The sequence below is a fragment of the Mauremys reevesii genome, linkage group 2 (assembly GCF_016161935.1).
Source record: "Mauremys reevesii isolate NIE-2019 linkage group 2, ASM1616193v1, whole genome shotgun sequence".
Lineage (NCBI taxonomy): Eukaryota > Metazoa > Chordata > Testudines > Geoemydidae > Mauremys > Mauremys reevesii.
This window is the reverse complement of record NC_052624.1, coordinates 201,041,878-201,058,486: the sequence shown is the minus strand read 5'-3', so window position 1 is coordinate 201,058,486 and position 16,609 is coordinate 201,041,878. Positions and strand designations below refer to the sequence as shown.

The 16,609-nt window shown below is 39.9% G+C and overlaps 1 protein-coding gene across 19 annotated transcripts in view; it reads left to right on the top strand.

Annotated features, from left to right (window-relative positions):
• Positions 1-16,609, top strand: part of PTPRM (protein tyrosine phosphatase receptor type M) — a 717,223-nt gene that overhangs the window by 634,129 nt on the left and 66,485 nt on the right. For all 19 annotated transcript variants that reach the window (XM_039523703.1, XM_039523700.1, XM_039523699.1 and 16 more), the window contains 2 exons: positions 7,448-7,524; positions 10,473-10,509. In XM_039523703.1, coding sequence (XP_039379637.1) covers positions 7,448-7,524; positions 10,473-10,509 — 114 coding nt within the window. The remainder of the gene's footprint in view (positions 1-7,447; positions 7,525-10,472; positions 10,510-16,609) is intronic.

The window sequence follows — 16,609 nt, the reverse complement described above, 5'->3', positions numbered from 1 at the left end:
GGTAGATCTCTGGGTCATCATTATAAAGATGTTAATTAAAGCCTCATTTGTGAATGAGATTACCAGTGTGGAGGAAGAAGAGGAGGGGCCAAGTACAGAAGCTTGTGGGAGCTGAGTGAAAGTTGGGAAGAGGAGGATCCTCCTAATGAAACAATTATTAGAGATGGAGGAGGAGAACCAGCAGAGGTGGAGTTTCAAAAGCTTAGGGAGGTCAAGATTTCGAGACGAAGACCATGATGGACTACAGTAGAACATCAGAGTTACGAACACCTCAGGAATAGAGGTTGTTTGTAACTCTGAAATGTTTGTAACTCTGAACAAAATGCTATGGTTGTTCTTTCAAAAGTTTACAACTGAACATTGACTTATCACGGTTTTGAAACTTTACCATGCAGAAGAAAAATGCTGCATTTAAGCATCTTAATTTGAAAGAAACAAGCACAGAACAGTTTCCTTACCTTGTCAAATCTTTTTTTAAAACTTTCCCTTTATTTTAGTAGTTTACGTTTAACATAGTACTGTGCTGTATTTGCTTTTTTTTTTTTTTTTTTTTTTTTTGGTCTCTGCTGCTGCCTGATTGCGTACTTCCAGTCCTAAATAAGGTTTGCAGTTGACTGGTCAATTCATAACTCTGGTGTTCGTAACTCTTGAGGTTCTACTGTATGTCAGTGATAACCAACAATTCAAGGAGGATGGAGTACTTGTTCTGAGTTGTGGTCAAGAAGAAGTCATTATAGACACTGGTGAGAGCAGTTTCAGTGAAATGGGGTAGGCAGAAGTTGGATTGAAGTGAGTCCAGTGGTGGAATCTAAGCTGTGCTTGTAGTCAAGGAGTTCTTTGAGCTTTAGAGATGAAGGGACAGGGGATGGTAGCTGGAGAGACCAATAGGGTCAAGGGGAAGGGGTTAAGATGAGTGAAACTAAAGCACTGTTTGTAATTGCTAGGGGAATGAATCAGATGAGAGGGAGAGATGAAGAAGAGGAGGGGTGAGAATGGGGGAATTATAAGATGGGGTGTTGCAGGGGCAGGTGGAAGGAATACAGGAAGAAGGAAGACATAAGATCTCAGCTTCAGTAACAAGGAAAATGGGGAAAATATGTTGGCATAAAGAGAGAGGAGGAGGATATCCTGTCAAAGCTTGTGAATGTTCTCTTTGAAGAAGTTAGCAACATTCTTAGCAGACATGAGGGGAGGCCTTAAATAGGGAATTGAAGGTAAGGAGAGAGTGAATCTGTAGTAGAGGAAATCAGCATGCTCATGAGTCTTTCACCAGAAACACTCAGCAGCAGGAGTGGAAGAAGCAAGTAGAGATGGGGAACCATGCCGGGGATTAGAGAGATGGGCCCTTTTGATGCGTGAGAAGTTCCAAGTAATCCAGGGTGGTGGAGAAAGTCAATTACTACGTCAGTGGGAGAGGGGGATGAGACCACAGGAAGGAGAAGGCTGATAGCAGAGGAGAAGTCCTTGACATTAATGAACTGGAAGTCATGGAATGGTTGGTTGGCAGGTCAAAGGAGATGATGCTGAATGGGATGAGGGGAGTAGTTCAGTGATGGAGACATCAGAGGCAGAGAGCGTGGGCAGTCTGTGGTGAAACCTAGATCAAGCAAATGGCCTTTTTGATGAGTGGGAGAATTGATCTAAGGCTGTCTGTCAGGTGAGGGAGAAAAGGGATCAGATAGGTTGGCATCATGGAAATTGAAGTCTCCGAGAATGAGGATGGGTGCAAGGAAGAAATAAGGCAGGAAAAGAAGTGAGAGAAGTGGTAGTGGGGAAAAAGTCAGGTTCCCAGTGTTTGCTCTTTTGTACAAAATATATAGTTCCCATCTACCTCAACATTCACACAGATGTCAATTTATTTCCTTTTTAACTATAACTCCCTTTTTTCCTAAATCTTATAATCTCTCTCTACATAGCTGAAAATAAAACAGCGAAGCTGCTGAATTTCATGTACTTTACAATAACACTAAAATACACTTCTTTTAATTACACTAGTATGGAAAATCTTAATGCTGACCTGATACTTCTCCATGGAAAAATAAGATACATAGGTCACTGGTGTATAGATGACTGACAGACTGTCAGACATGAGTGTTGATGTTGCTAAAGACAGAGTTTTATGTTACAGGGTGTAAAAGGATACTCACTTCTTGAGCCCCTCTGAGAGGCAAGGTGCAGTACCACAGTCCTTTTTCACCCCCGGCACTTCCTGCAGGCTGACCTCGGTGGGTCTTCAGTGGCTTGTCCCATTGGCCCAGTCAAAGTCCAAATGAACCTCTTCTGGGATATTAAAGAGTCTAATAACTAAATAGTCTTTTTCCCCCAGGTCTTCAGCCCTGGCTTCGGAACCTTTAAATTCATCCCTTTGTTCGGGATCCCCAACAAGATCTGTTCCCTTTTGGGGTTTACACCACTTTATCTGTGGCTGGTTGGGAACCTGGGCCTACAACTGTTTTGGGTTCCAACCCAGGGACCCTGTACACAGCAGCCATGTACTGCTCACTCCAATCCATCACTCATGTTTCTCTGGGCCTCTTCGTACCAGGCCCTTCTGTCTATAGTCTTATCTCAGATCCAGTTTCCTCAGGTTCTTCTCTATCTCCATGCCAGAGAGGAGCACTCTTCTTCTCTCCTCTGGCCCCAGCCAGGAACTGACCTGCTAATGCCCTGTAGCCTCTTTTATCTGAGCCTGCTGAGCTCTGATTGGCTATCGCTAGCCCTTCTAGCCCTTGGAGGACCAGGTCTTTCTAGCTTCCCAGATGGCTGCATCAGTGAAGTCACTCTAGGCAGGTCTTGAAGAACCCCTTTGCTGCTCTTTTCTTCCTACCTCGCTCTTCCTGGGGCAGAGTTTAGTAGGCCTGTCATAGGGAGTCACAAAAGCCAGCTACATCCCATCAAACAGGGTAATTGAGACAAAGGTGGTGTGGGTATTGTTCTACTGGACATGTTGGAGACCCATGGTACTTCTTTATAGATGGGTGGAGCCTGTTAATGAAAATAATGAATGTGATGTTTAGATGTTAGAGAAGGATACGTTAGCTGGATATTTCCTTGCTTTAAATGTTTGTGTAGGTGGATACCCTTAAAGAATCCTATGTTTTTTAACAAAGTTTTTCTTTGTGAGAGTATATTGCATTGATATAATTATTATTTAGGTATAAAAATGTCCATGGTACAAATAAGAACAGGTTCTTAATAACAGAGATATGGAGATCTGTATGCCTCCTGTTCCTTTATAAAATTTTATCTCCTGACGTGATAATAAATCCACATTTTTAGTCAGGGTTTTGCTGCATCAGGCACCTCTTTTAAGGTGTTCTAAACAGCCTGTCATTTTGGGTCCCCAGTTGAAGTAAGTAGAAGACTGGTAGCACTACAGATCTGGGGTAAAGAAGTGATGACTAGCAGAGGGAAAACAAGTAAAAGATACTAGATGCACTAAACAATTGTAACTACAAGTAGTACTGAAGACTCTCTAAGAAGGCAAATGTTACTTTAGATTGTATCTCAACTTACTTTTAATATGTAAATCGATATTTAAGAAACAGGTAGTTGGATGGAGATGAGTTATCAATAGAACATACTATTTAAGTGGCAGTAAGAATTTAGAATAATACAAATTAAAATTACAACACATTATTTATGTTGAGGGGCAACCTTTTTAAAAGAGCCTCTAAAATTGAGCCCACAAATGTGTTGTATGTTAATTAGTTTTATGCAAATGGTGTAGTGAGTTGTTGAAATTTCCTGAATTGTGTGAGGGCATTATGTAAACAAATGGGTGCATGAGCAAAATTGGGGAGAATAATTTTAGAGGTCTGTTTTTTAAATTGAGTCCCTAGGTTATTATCAAAATATTGGCTTCTTCTTTTAAGGCATTTAAAAAAAAAAACCTCTTGCTACACTGTATTTAAGAAGTTAAAAGTACTGTAGATGGCTTAGATGCCATATATTCTAGGTATATTTTTTGCAGTGAAACATATGTTGTTTTAGAATGTGAGTTTAATGTAGGTCTTTCAGCGCTTTTATCCTCTATGTTTAAATCCTCCAAGATGCCATCATTATGCTATTGTTTGTAGTCAGTATTGCTTTGTAAGGAAATTAAAGCAATAGCACCAAGCTGCCAACACAGAGGGAGCTTGTCAAAGTAGCAGTGTACATTACATTACCCAGGTGATGTAAATTTAATTAGATACAAGCCTGCCCCATTTACAATGAGAAGGTGGCTACAGCAACTTGTGAGCTGCTTCATCATTATGCTAAATGCTGACCACGATCTAATCACCTATACAAAATGTGTTTCTTCTTTATTAAATATAAATGTCTTTTTTATGTTGTTTCCACATTAAGAACCAAAAAATGGCTTTGAAACTGTTAAATGAATCTTGTGCTTGAGAACAGTGTTGTCTGTATTTACTGTACAGTGATTACTTATGGGTGTAGGTAATATTCATTTGTCCATTAAGAAATATTTATACTCTCTATAAGAATTCATTTTTAACCTACTGCAGCCCTCATCAAATGAGAAAAGAATATTGACCAAGATTTTCAAAAGTGACATGATTTTGGGTGCCCAACTTGAGATACCTTTGTTAGGGGCCTGAATTTCAGACACTCGGCACTTTCTGAAAGTCGGGTGTCCATTCATGTGTTGTAGGGGGGAAAACAGGGCACACAATCACTTTTGAAAATATTGGCCACAGGCTGGTGTGTATGTGCATGTGCACATGCATAAGGAAGGGGCAGGATGAAATGCTCGTGTTCATGCTTAGAAAGGAAAATGAATTTCAGCATAAGGAATTTTGAAGATTGAAGTGGTTGGTGGTGTGATCAGTGCAAAATTAGGTTTGATATCATAATAGAGGGTAACACCCCCTTTCCCCCCGTGGGTAACACACTGACAATGAACTTGAAATGAGACTGTTTAAAAGCTTTGAGGAAAGTAGTAAACTTCAGACTGAAGGGTAAAGGAAAAACGTAAAAACCCAGGTAATCAGCCTGCAGGCTATTTAAGAACAATGTGTTAGAAGCACATATAGCTTGTGTATCTCTGAGTCAAAAAGCTATGTGATTAAGCATACACATAAAAAAATGCCTGTTTTATATTTGTTAAAAAACCTTTAAAAATCAGAAAACAGGCCCAAACCACACAAATACTGGCTAGGATTTTCAAAGAGATCAAGGAAGTTAGCCACCCAAATCCCCCCAAAAAGCGAATAGAAATTGTGTAATGGTCTTTCTTCGCCCCTGTAGTATTCCTAGCCACTGTCTATGGAAAACAGGCTCTCCTAAGTAAGATGCACATGTGAAGTAACAAGGGAAAAGAGATTATATGAAGATAACTAAAGATATGAAGCTAAATAATTTTTAAAAGACTTCTAATCTGAAGTAATAAAAGCTGCATCTGTGACTGAAAGCTGGCCATCATGGAGAGAGTGGAGAAAAAGAAAGTAATGAAATAGTGGAGAAGTTGATAGACATTTAGCATTGGACTTTACCAGGCTTTATTACTTGGCCTGTAGGGAAAAACAAGGAAATTTATATTCTTAAAATATTTATTTATTTATTTATTTATTTATTTATGAGAAATCCAAGTGTAGCCTTCGCAGAGATTGAAATCATAGAGGAAGAGTCAGCAGGTAACCTGAGAAGCTCGAGTGAAGGAGGTCAGTAGAATGGCAGCTTCTCTTGAGGGTGTTTTAAAGTAAATAAACATGAAATCATGGAGATACGGAGGAGGATATTCAATACTAGTCCAAAACAGCTCCCATTGAAGTCAATGTGAGTCTCTCCATTGACTTCATTGGGAGCTGGATCAGGCCCAAAATCTATAAGCCAACAAATGTGCCTGAAGATTGGAAAGTTGTTTATTTGGTATCTTTTTTTAAGTAAGATCCTGGGAATTAAAGGCCTGTAACCTGGCTAGTCCAAGATTTTTTGATAAGCACCCCACTTAGAAACTATTAATTAGAACAACAACATAAAAGGGAGAAATGTGTAAAAACTAGCTAAGTAATAATCAATTGTAGGGAACCTTGGGTTGGAATTTGGTTCAGATTTATTTAATATATTAGGACTTCTATTTTAGGTGATTCATTGGTTTCTTTTAATGGCATTAGCCTTGGGGAATCTAGCTTGTCATCATCCTCATGAAAAGGAAAGTGTCTGATACTAGGTGAACAGGCAGTCCTTTCAGAATCTTCACTCACCTGGTGAGAGCTTCTATAGTTCCTCTCTCTTTTAGTGCTAATTTCAAAATCAAAATGGTCAGTCTTTTTCTTTTTACTTGGTGGAGAGTCATCTGTGACATCTTGTGGGCCTTTGCCCACCTCATGAACCAGGCTACACCTTTCACATTTGTCTACTTCTTTTTTTGGACTGCCAAACTTCTCAGACTTTGCTATCTCCATTTCCATCTGCTGTTTTAATCTGCCTCTAGGGACAACCCAGAGCTGCAACACCCTAGGCGGAGCACTGGGAAGGAACTGTGATTGTGAGAGTCACAGACCCTCTTCGCTCCAGGGGCACAAGATGGGAAGGAACTAAGGGACTGCCTACTCCCTGACATTCCCTGCCCATTCTCCTACCTTAGCCATCCCTTTCCCACCAACTTGCCCTGGCAGGAGGAGGGAATATGGGACATGAATTGCTGCTCTCCCTGATACTCGTAGCCATAACCCCAGTGAGTCTTCCATTGTCCTGCAGGGTGTTGAGCTTGGGTCCTTCTCCTTTCAGTAGCCATATATTATTTCATTATTTATTTCTTTAGTTCTTAACTACAATAGAGATTCCCCCATACGAAAGCATTGGGTGCCCTAACAATTACTTATACTTACAACAACATCATGATGACCACCTAATAGCACTACGTACTGAGATACAGGTAACCTCAGTTCAAAAGAAATCATTGAAACAACATATAGAGGGAGTGAAACTAATTTTTATTAACAAATATATATATGATATATTTTTTTAGTCTTGGTTGTTTTGTCTCTTCAAATAATGATTTCCCACAAGACCTTGTTATATGCCTTACATAATCACTATGCACTGATAGCGGGAGAACTTTGCAAATGACTGAGCTTTTGACAATTGAGTGCTGTTAAATGTATTAATGAAAGGCAATTTGACTGTTGCAAAAACTGTTTCACATTTTCCAGGAGGAAAGAGCAGTGATAGCAGTGGTTTGAATATCAGATGTATTCAGCTCCAAAATCATTGGGAATTTTGGGGGTCATAAATAATTGAAGTGCAAAGTGGAAAGGTTTTACTGTATATATAACATCTAATAGCTCATTTTGAGCCAAAACTAAAAGACAGGAAACTTGAAAAGTGCAGACTTTGTAATTTGACTTTAAAGTAATATGTGTTTTAAGGATTTCTTTTGGAATGTGACCTTACATTTTGTGAGCAAACTACTTTGTTTTATCTGTTGTTCCCATTTCAGATGATCATTCCCGAGTGAGACTGCAGCCCATTGAAGGAGAAACAAACTCAGATTACATCAATGGAAATTATATTGATGTACGTATACTGATGTAGTAAACAAAGTTAACATCACTGTTCAGCCAAACATGTGGTCCATGTTATTTGTACAATTTATTAACCATTTCTTATAGCTAGCATAGCTGATCACAGTTTTGGCTGCCAAACATTATAGGAAACCACAGTCATGGGAATCCACATATACAATAAAGAAAAAATAAACCACCAAATATTTGCCAGTAAGAAAATTAGCTCAGTCATTTCTTGAAACTTCTATACTCTGGAGTGAAATTTTGCCACCAACATTATGTGGCTATTTTGGCTCCTGATGCTTATGTGGACCAAGGAAATGTTATTTATATTTTCTGTCAACAACTTGGCATAATTCCACATTTAAAAGAAAGCTGTTTGCATATTAATGTGACAAAACTCTGTAATTCCTAATGCAGTGATTTGCAATCTCTTGTCATCGCTACACTTTTAAGTCGCCTTCAAAGTATAGTCTGCAGCTGTTAACCAGTACTTCTAATGCAAGCAAGACATTTCATTAAATATGTAGGGTGTTTAATTATTGAAGACTGCTTCTTTGTTCATTCTGCATCATGTTAGCTTAATGTTTTACATTAGAATAAATTCTTTAAGAGACAGCATGTTTTTTGGTTGAAAGGATAAAATCAAAAGTAGAATTGAAAATCAAGAAAAAGTCAACACTGTCTAAAGCCTGAAATCTAGAGATGAAAACTTGAGTAATTTTAATGTTCCTGAGGAACACTAGACGTGAGAGTACAGAACAACTGCTGATTCTTAAGCAGCAGCCTACATTCAGTGATTTCTTCTTCCCCAGTGACACCTTTTAATGAAGGTGTCACAGTCTCCGGTTCACACATGTCCACCAGGTATGACAAGGGAATTTAGTAAAAAAAAATTTCTCATACAGTACAGAGCAACCAAATTAATCCTCATTTTTATATAACAATCTTTGGGTTCTCCTTCTACTGATATTTAGGAGTATGTTTCAAAGGCAGTCAAATTAGCATTATATTCTACCCTATTCTTTATAGTTTCAGAAATTAACATATTAACCATGAGGTAAAGATAAAAACAGAAACATTTCCATTTAAAAGAGTAATAAAATTGTAGACAGAAATTTGTGTAATAAAAAGTAGAGATGGACCCAAATTGAGGGGTTGGATTGCGATTTCAATTCAAACTTTCCCAAGGTTCAGGGGTGTTCAGACTTCAGGTTCAGGGTTTAGTTGCTTATGTATAATTCAGATTATGCTTTGGATCCAGATCTGAACATCCACAAAATGTGGGCGGGGGGAGGTTTGGATCACATGCTCTTGTTCCAGACCCTGATTTAATGGCTTCATATCATGTCTTCCTGCTCCTGGTGGTGGGGGGGAGGGGGGGCGGGGAAAGGCAGAATGGATTTAGTGGAACAACTGTGTGGGCATAAAAGACACTACCAGTGAGGGTTGTAAGGGCATAAAGCTTCCCATTCCTTGGAAGATAGCTGTAATACAGAGCATCAAAGCTGTAGTACAAAGCATCCAAGTTTCTTTGGATCATCAAAAATCAGTAGGCAAAGTGGTCATAAACAGGGAGACGCCTTGGTTGCTTATTAGCAAAAAGTATTCAAGATTCGATTGCAAATGGCAATTTGTCTGTCCTTAGTTTCACAGATGCAGATGTGCAGCCTGTCTCATGCAGGCAGATTGTAACAGATGTATATCAGAAGAATGGAGTTACAATGGGAATGGCAGGTTCATAGGCATTTGCATGGAAAAGGCTTTGTTTGTATAGTGAGACATTCCCTTGAACTAAATCTCCCAATGCCTGTTTGGTTGGTAATCTGAATGAATCCAACCCAGCAGCTAGTAGATGACGAGAGAAATGCCAACTCTATCCACGGTTGTACAAATAAATCTCAGTCTGGGCACTCAAAGTTTGCCTCAGAATGGCATATAGAGGAACCACTTCAGTAGTTCTTGTAACATTTTCTGTTCTCCAGGGTTCTTCAGGTTACTTCAGTCTTTGTGCCTCACTGCACTCCTTACCCCTAACACACTCTACACTGGCAAGCGGATATGGAGTATGAGCTATAACTTTACATTTCTTCCTTTTGTTACTTGGTGTCATAACTTAACCATTATTTAAAGCTTTTGGTATTAATATTGATATAACTGTCTATAATGATGTACTGTTACACATGTTAAATCCTTGGCAATAATCCTATAGCATCAGAAACAAAAATACTATACTAATTCTGTTGTTTCTAGTTTGCATCCTAGCAAGAGCCAATATTCTTTGTTATAAAGAATGCATAAGTTGTTAGTGTTGATTGCTCAGCCAGCATATGATTAAGTTTCTCTTGCCTTCACAGAAAGAAACCGAGAATTACTTTTCAGTGTAATTCCTGTTTAGAGCTGGACAAACTATTTACACCAAGACATTTCTTCATAGATTTTTACCCTTTTTCTGTTCAGAAATCATTTGTGAACAGACCAGAGGGCACAGAGAACCTCTTTCTTCCCGCCCTAGCGCACTCACACAGCATCCATGCTGACTATAAATCTAGCGATCTCTTAGCTGCTAAGCAGGGGACTAGCATTGCACTCAACAGCACTTCACAGCTCGAGGACTTGGGGATGTGTCCAGGCTACCAAGTGTGCCGAAGTTTATCTTGCTCCTTTTCAGAGAAGCCAGTAAGGAACTTCCAGAACATACTAAGTCTGTCCCCTACCCAGGCACTGCACAAGCCAATAGCTCAGGGACCCTCCAGTCCAGACAATATAGTTGCTTCTTGTGCCCCCGCAATATGCCTCTCATTAGAAAGGCCATAATTTGCCCCTAATATGTAACTTTTATTGTGGTGATATTCAATAGGGTTCTGAACACTAGTCTCTATGACATGACAATCATACCAGCACACGATGGTGCATTGCACTGCAAACTGACTCAAAACTTTTTTTCCATTTTTTTAGGGTTATCACAGGCCAAATCACTACATTGCTACCCAAGGTAAGCTAATCTCACTTTATATATTGTGACAAAGTTCCTCCTCTACCTTGGTGGGTCCTGCGCTTATTGGCAGATTTGCTCACCTCAGTGATCTTCCCCACAGTCTGGGTCATCTTCTCCTGTGTCTGATCAGGAGTTGTGAGGTTTGGGGGGAACCCAGGCCCGCCCTCTACTCCGGGTTCCAGCCCAGGGCCCTGTGGATTGCAGCTGTGTGAAGTGCCTCCTGTAACAGCTGCATGACAGCTACAACTCCCTGGGCTACTTCCCCATGGCCTCCTCCAAACACCTTCTTTATCCTCACCACAGGACCTTCTTCCTGGTGTCTGATAATGCTTGTACTCCTTAGTCCTCCAGCAGCACACCTCTCACTCTCAGCTCCTTGTGCCTCTTGCTCCCAGCTCCTCACACACACTTCCTCTCCTCTGGCTCCCCCCACCCAACTGGAGTAAGCTCCTTTTTAAACCCAGGTGCCCTGATTAGCCTGCCTTGAGTGGCTGCAGGTGTTCTAATCAGCCTGTCTGCCTTAATTGGTTCTAGCAGGTTTCTGATTACTCTAGTGCAGCCCCTGCTCTGGTCACCCCGGGAATGAAAACTACTCATCCAGTGACCAGTATATTTGCCCTCTACCAGACTCCTGTACCCCACTGGTCTGGGTCTGTCACAATGTTTATTGCTGGTTGTGTGAACAAAAAACTACAAACATTCTTGTATTATGGTTTATACTCTGTAATACATATTTTTGCCACAATAAATAACAAATACAAAATTACTCTATGAACCCAGATATGGCAAGGAGCTTTAATTCAAACTCTCCAACTTCAAGAGCTTAGTGTCCATTTGTCTTTACCTTTGGGTTCAGTAGTTTTGTGTAGAAAAAGAAACAATATCTACCCTTACTTTTGGGGTATGTTACTCAGTAGGACTTGCTAAAGGACAAATAAGTAGTGAAAAAGATGACAGTCAAAATTTTCAAAAGTGCCTAAGTGACATAGGAACCTCCTATCGGAGTTAGGTGCCTAAATATCTTTTAGTATCTGGTCCCTATTGAAAGTCAATGGAACTTAGGCTTCTAAATTAATGAGATGCTTTGGAAAATTTTACCCAGCAAGTTTTAATACAGGACGTAAAGACACACTAAACTTGCAGCACTTTGAAAAGAAAATAGGATTTCTGAAAGTCAGATGGCTTTTTAGCCTATCCTTTAAATGTTTGCTTGTTAAAATCTGACCATTCCTTTTGTTAACGTACAAAAAGATTGTCAATTGTTAACTTTCTTCATAGACATGACTTGCCCATTTTGACACAGTTCTTATTTCACTTTTGGCCAAGATCAAACCTGGAAAGTTAAGTGAAAAAGTTAAGTCTGCAATGGTTGATTAATTGTCATGGTTTGACAGTCTCTGCTATTGCTCAGAAAAGAGCATTGGATAGAATACATATGAAAACTTAATTACCCTTCCACAGCTGAAAGAAATGTCTCTCCATGTTAAATCTTCTACAGCAGAGGGAGTGATTGGGTATTTACAAAACCTAAACTTAATTTCCCCAATACTAATTTCTCCTTACTGTTACTCACACCTTCTTGTCAACTGTCTGTAATGGGCCACTCTCTTACCACTTCAAAAGTTATTTTTCCTCCTTTGGTATCCTGCTGTTAATTGATTTATCTCGTTAGACTGACCTCACACTTGATAAAGCAACCCCCATCCTTTCAAGTATTTATACCTGCTCCTGTATTTTTCACTCCATGCATCTGATCAAGTGGGTTCTAGCCCACGAAAGCTTATGCCCAAATAAATTTGTGAGTCTCTATGGTGCCACAAGGACTCCTTGTTGTTTATGCTCTTTTCAGAGAACCAGCTAGGACAAAAAGGTTTCATTTCCCATGTATTGGATTTAGAAATAAATGTGTACCTTTTTAATGACATACTGTTGAGACAGATGAAGATCAGAGCCAGCCACCTCAAATAAGAGCACTTTCTGTGACTGCAACTGCCACTTGAGCAGCCCAATCTCTGCGGCCTCCAGCCCCTTGCCCTTGGTCTTTCCAAAGGGAGGCTATTTCAACTGTTCCCCACCATCTCCCTACTCCCAAACCCGCTATCGCTAGTCCCAAATGTTCTGCTCCTTCACTGCAGCCTCCAGGGCGTGAAATCATTGAGACAAGGTACATCAACTTGACTCCACCCAGAACAGTGTGATCGCCACAGGCCTTAACATCTTAGGGAACCAGGGGAGGCCATTTAAACTTGCCACTGTGGCCACCCAACCACAGTGACCCATAGCCCCTAACCTCCCTACCGGTAAACTGGGGAAGGGAAACAAGGATATTTTCTGGTGTTGGTTGCTATGGCTAATTTTTTATACCGCTCTGCAGGAGAGTATAATTGTTCTGTTTATCCTTTAATTTATGCTACTGTTAGTTATTGTCTCTTAAAAATTAAAACAGCAGCAACTATCGTTGGCATTTTATTTGTGGTCCAGAGTATAGTTGCTTTCCGCAAGGGAGCAACTGGAGGGCCTTCCTGGGAGTTCATTACAAACCATTCTGATAATGAGTCATTCTCTGAAGCTATTTTAAATGCTGTTTTACCAGTCATTGCAGTACTTGAATAACAGATACAATCTTGAGACCTTTACTCAATGGGCTTTCAAAGCAGAGACTCAGACGGAAGAATGTGAAAAAAAACTATACAGTTTATTAAAGAAAATTGTGGTAAGGTGAATATGGAGTAGCTGTAAGTGCTCTTCCACCCCCAAATCCCAACCAATATAGTGGTAAAGAGAAGTAATTAGAGAGTGAGGAGAAAGAACAAAGACAGCAAAAACAAGTCTTTCAAAATTTAAAGAAGAAATTACTATTTAGGTTGCAATCTCTTTGGGGCAGGGACTGTCTTTTTGCTTTGTGACTGTGCAATGCCTAGCACACTGGAGTCCTGGTCTGTGATTGGGGCTCATAGGCGCTGCTGTAATACAAATAAATAAAATTAATGTAAAAAAAATCTTACCAGGAAAAAAAAAGAGAATAGAGACCAACTTGTTACAAGTTCAAATTGGTTTTGCATTTGGATCTTTGGTGTCAAGTATCAGAGGGGTAGCCGTGTTAGTCTGGTTCTGTAGAAGCAGCAAAGAATCCTGTGGCACCTTATAGACTAACAGATGTTTTGCAGCATGAGCTTTCGTGGATGAATACCCACTTCTTCGGATGCAAGCTTGCAAGCTTTCACCCACGAAAGCTCATGCTGCAAAACATCTGTTAGTCTATAAGGTGCCACAGGATTCTTTGGATCTTTGGATCTGGTTTTTTTTGTTTTTGTTTTTTTAATGGACGAGATCCTCTAAAATCTGTTTCTCACATGAATTTGGACCAGTTCTCCAGCATCCTAACTTCAAGCCAAAACCTCAGATCCCTAGTGTGATATTTTCTCTTCTTAAAATAATTCAACGGAAGGTGTGGTCTTGATTTTTAACAGTGTTGGCAAACATGCTGAAACCCAGCTTTTACACTGGATTAATTATAATCCTTAAAAGAAATCATAGAGGGAAAAAGGCATTTGCTCCATATATTAAATTTTCTGTTTCTCTTTGTCATTTTCAGTTGTAAATCTGTCACTGAGCATAGCTTTCAAACATAGCCAGAGGTGTTCATATTCTGTCTTGGAACAGTTTTTCTTATAGAAAAGTACAAACACGTGGATGTGATAAAACATTTTGAACTGCGTATTTAATTCTGTGAAGATACTTTACAGCAATCTTAGGAATCTAACCTCCCTCTACACTACATTATCTTTTACAGGAAGATATCATTAAAAAAAGTCAGTTCCATGTCTCTGTGGAGTTAGTATGATTGATATTTAATTGTCCTAGTATTTTTCTTCAGCTGCATTAAACATATCAAGTGTTAATGAGGAAATATAATTGTATGCAGCTAAAAAGTGGAAAATTTAATCAGTTCATAATAGGCTACCAATCTGGTTTTAACAGAGCTGGGAGTTCCATAATCACCTGTTTATTAGAGTGTTACCATCTTCCATGAGACAATGTGGGTGAGGTAATATCTTTTATTGGGCCAACCAACTTCTGTTGGTGAGAGGGACAAGCTTTCGAGCTACACAGAGCTCTTCTTCAGGTATGGGAAAGGTACTTCGTGTCACAGCTAAATACAAGGTTGAACAGATAGTTTAGCATAAGTAGTTAGCACATATTCTAAGGGCCCATACAAAGTGAAGTGGCCTGTTAACACCCCTGTAGACCATCTTCCATGTTAACCAGAGTTTGGTTTACAGACCCTTATCTTCCATCCTGGAAATGCATACACCAATGCTGCTATTCAGTTGATTAGGAGGCAGATGCATTTTTATAAGAGCTAGCAAATGAAGTGTGTTTTCGTTAATATCCAATCAAGGGAACTTCTTACTGCACTTCAAGTGTAATAAATGCAAAACCTGCAATTTGGATTAGAAAATCAACATCTCTCTCTCTCACTCTTTTTTCTTCTTCTCTTAATGCCATAACCATAATGGGACTGATGGGCTGAACTTGCCATTAATGAAGACATTTTGTGGTCTGTGTAGTTGCCACCAACAGATAAATAATGCACTTGGGTCACCTTGATAATAAAGAATCCTTTGTCACAACTCAACACAGTGGGTCATGTAGGGCTAACAAGCAGATGCATCTTAAAAATCACCGCTTGCTTTTTTCCTCCCTCTTTTTTAATATGGATTTAATTCTGTAAAGTTCATTCACAGCAGGCTGTCTGAACTGTACAATTTATTGGAATCTAGCTCTGTTTCCAAGAGATAGATATGCAATGAATTTTCACTAAATTCTTTTAATATGAGCATAAGGCATAAATTTTTATACAGTATTTTGTCACTCCCATACTACTCAGTTTCCATTTGCCAATGGACCATATCTGACCCTCATGCGCAGGAAAAAAATTACTATTGATTCCTTCTATTTTGTATTTAATTATTTTCTATCCTGTGAAGTTCATTTAATAAACTTAGTATTAACACAGCTGTTTCTAACAAGTCTCTAGCAAAGGTTTTATAATGTTTCTTCAGCTAAAGCACTAGTATTACATTCTGAATGCCAAATTCATGTTAGTATAGTTCTTCTTCGAGTGCTTATTCATGTCAATTCCAATCAGGTGTGTGCATGCTGCATGCACGACAGCCGAAAGATTTTCCCCCCTAGCAGAATCCATAGGGTCGGCCTCGGCGCCCTCTGGAGTCACGCCTTCATGGTGCCCAGTTTAGGTTCCCAGCCGACCCAACCCCCCTTCAGTTCCTTCTTACCGCTGGTGACGGCCAGCTGGAACGTCTCTCGCTCTTGCTTCTGCAAGTGCCTTTAGCAGTGTCCCACTGTGATTTGTATATAATTAGTTTTCTTAGTAGTAGTAGTAGTGTTAGATGTCGTTTCTCTAAGTTTCCATTACAGGGATGCCCCCCACATTTCGTTCCCCAACACCGGGGCATTCCTCAGTCGCCAGGGTTCAAAGCTTGTAAAGTCTGAGGTAAATTGATGCCAAAAAGTGACCTGCACACTTCTTGTTTAAAGTGCCTTGGCGAGAGTCACCAAAAGGACAAGTGCCGCATTTGTAAGGGGTTTCGTCCAAGGACTCTTAAGGATCGCAAGCAGAGACTCAGAATTATCCTCATGGAGGCAGCCCTCCGCCGCAGTCCAACCCTCCCATCACTGCACACTCTACCACTGTATATCTCTTCCTCTTAGGTGTTGTGGCTTTGAGCCTCCCAGCACTGGCAGCTCTTCCTCCTCAGCATTTGGGTCTGTTGCTCTCTACTGTTGCCAGTACAGTACACTAGTTCTTGACCTCTCTAAACTAGGTCCTGGGTGTGGATGGAACATTGTCTGCTGCTGAGGTGGACTTTTTAGTTTGTGAGTTACGATGGGAGCTTTATATCACTGAAAAGGGGAAATTCCTACTGTGTATTGTAAACAGTGGCAGCCATTAACAAGTCAACATTTATCAACAGTTACCATGCAGTGGTATCTGAGAGTAGCAGAGTTTTTCCCATTTTGTACTTAAAATCAGAGATAACAGTAATAACTGTGTGAGAGCTGTTGGTATTTT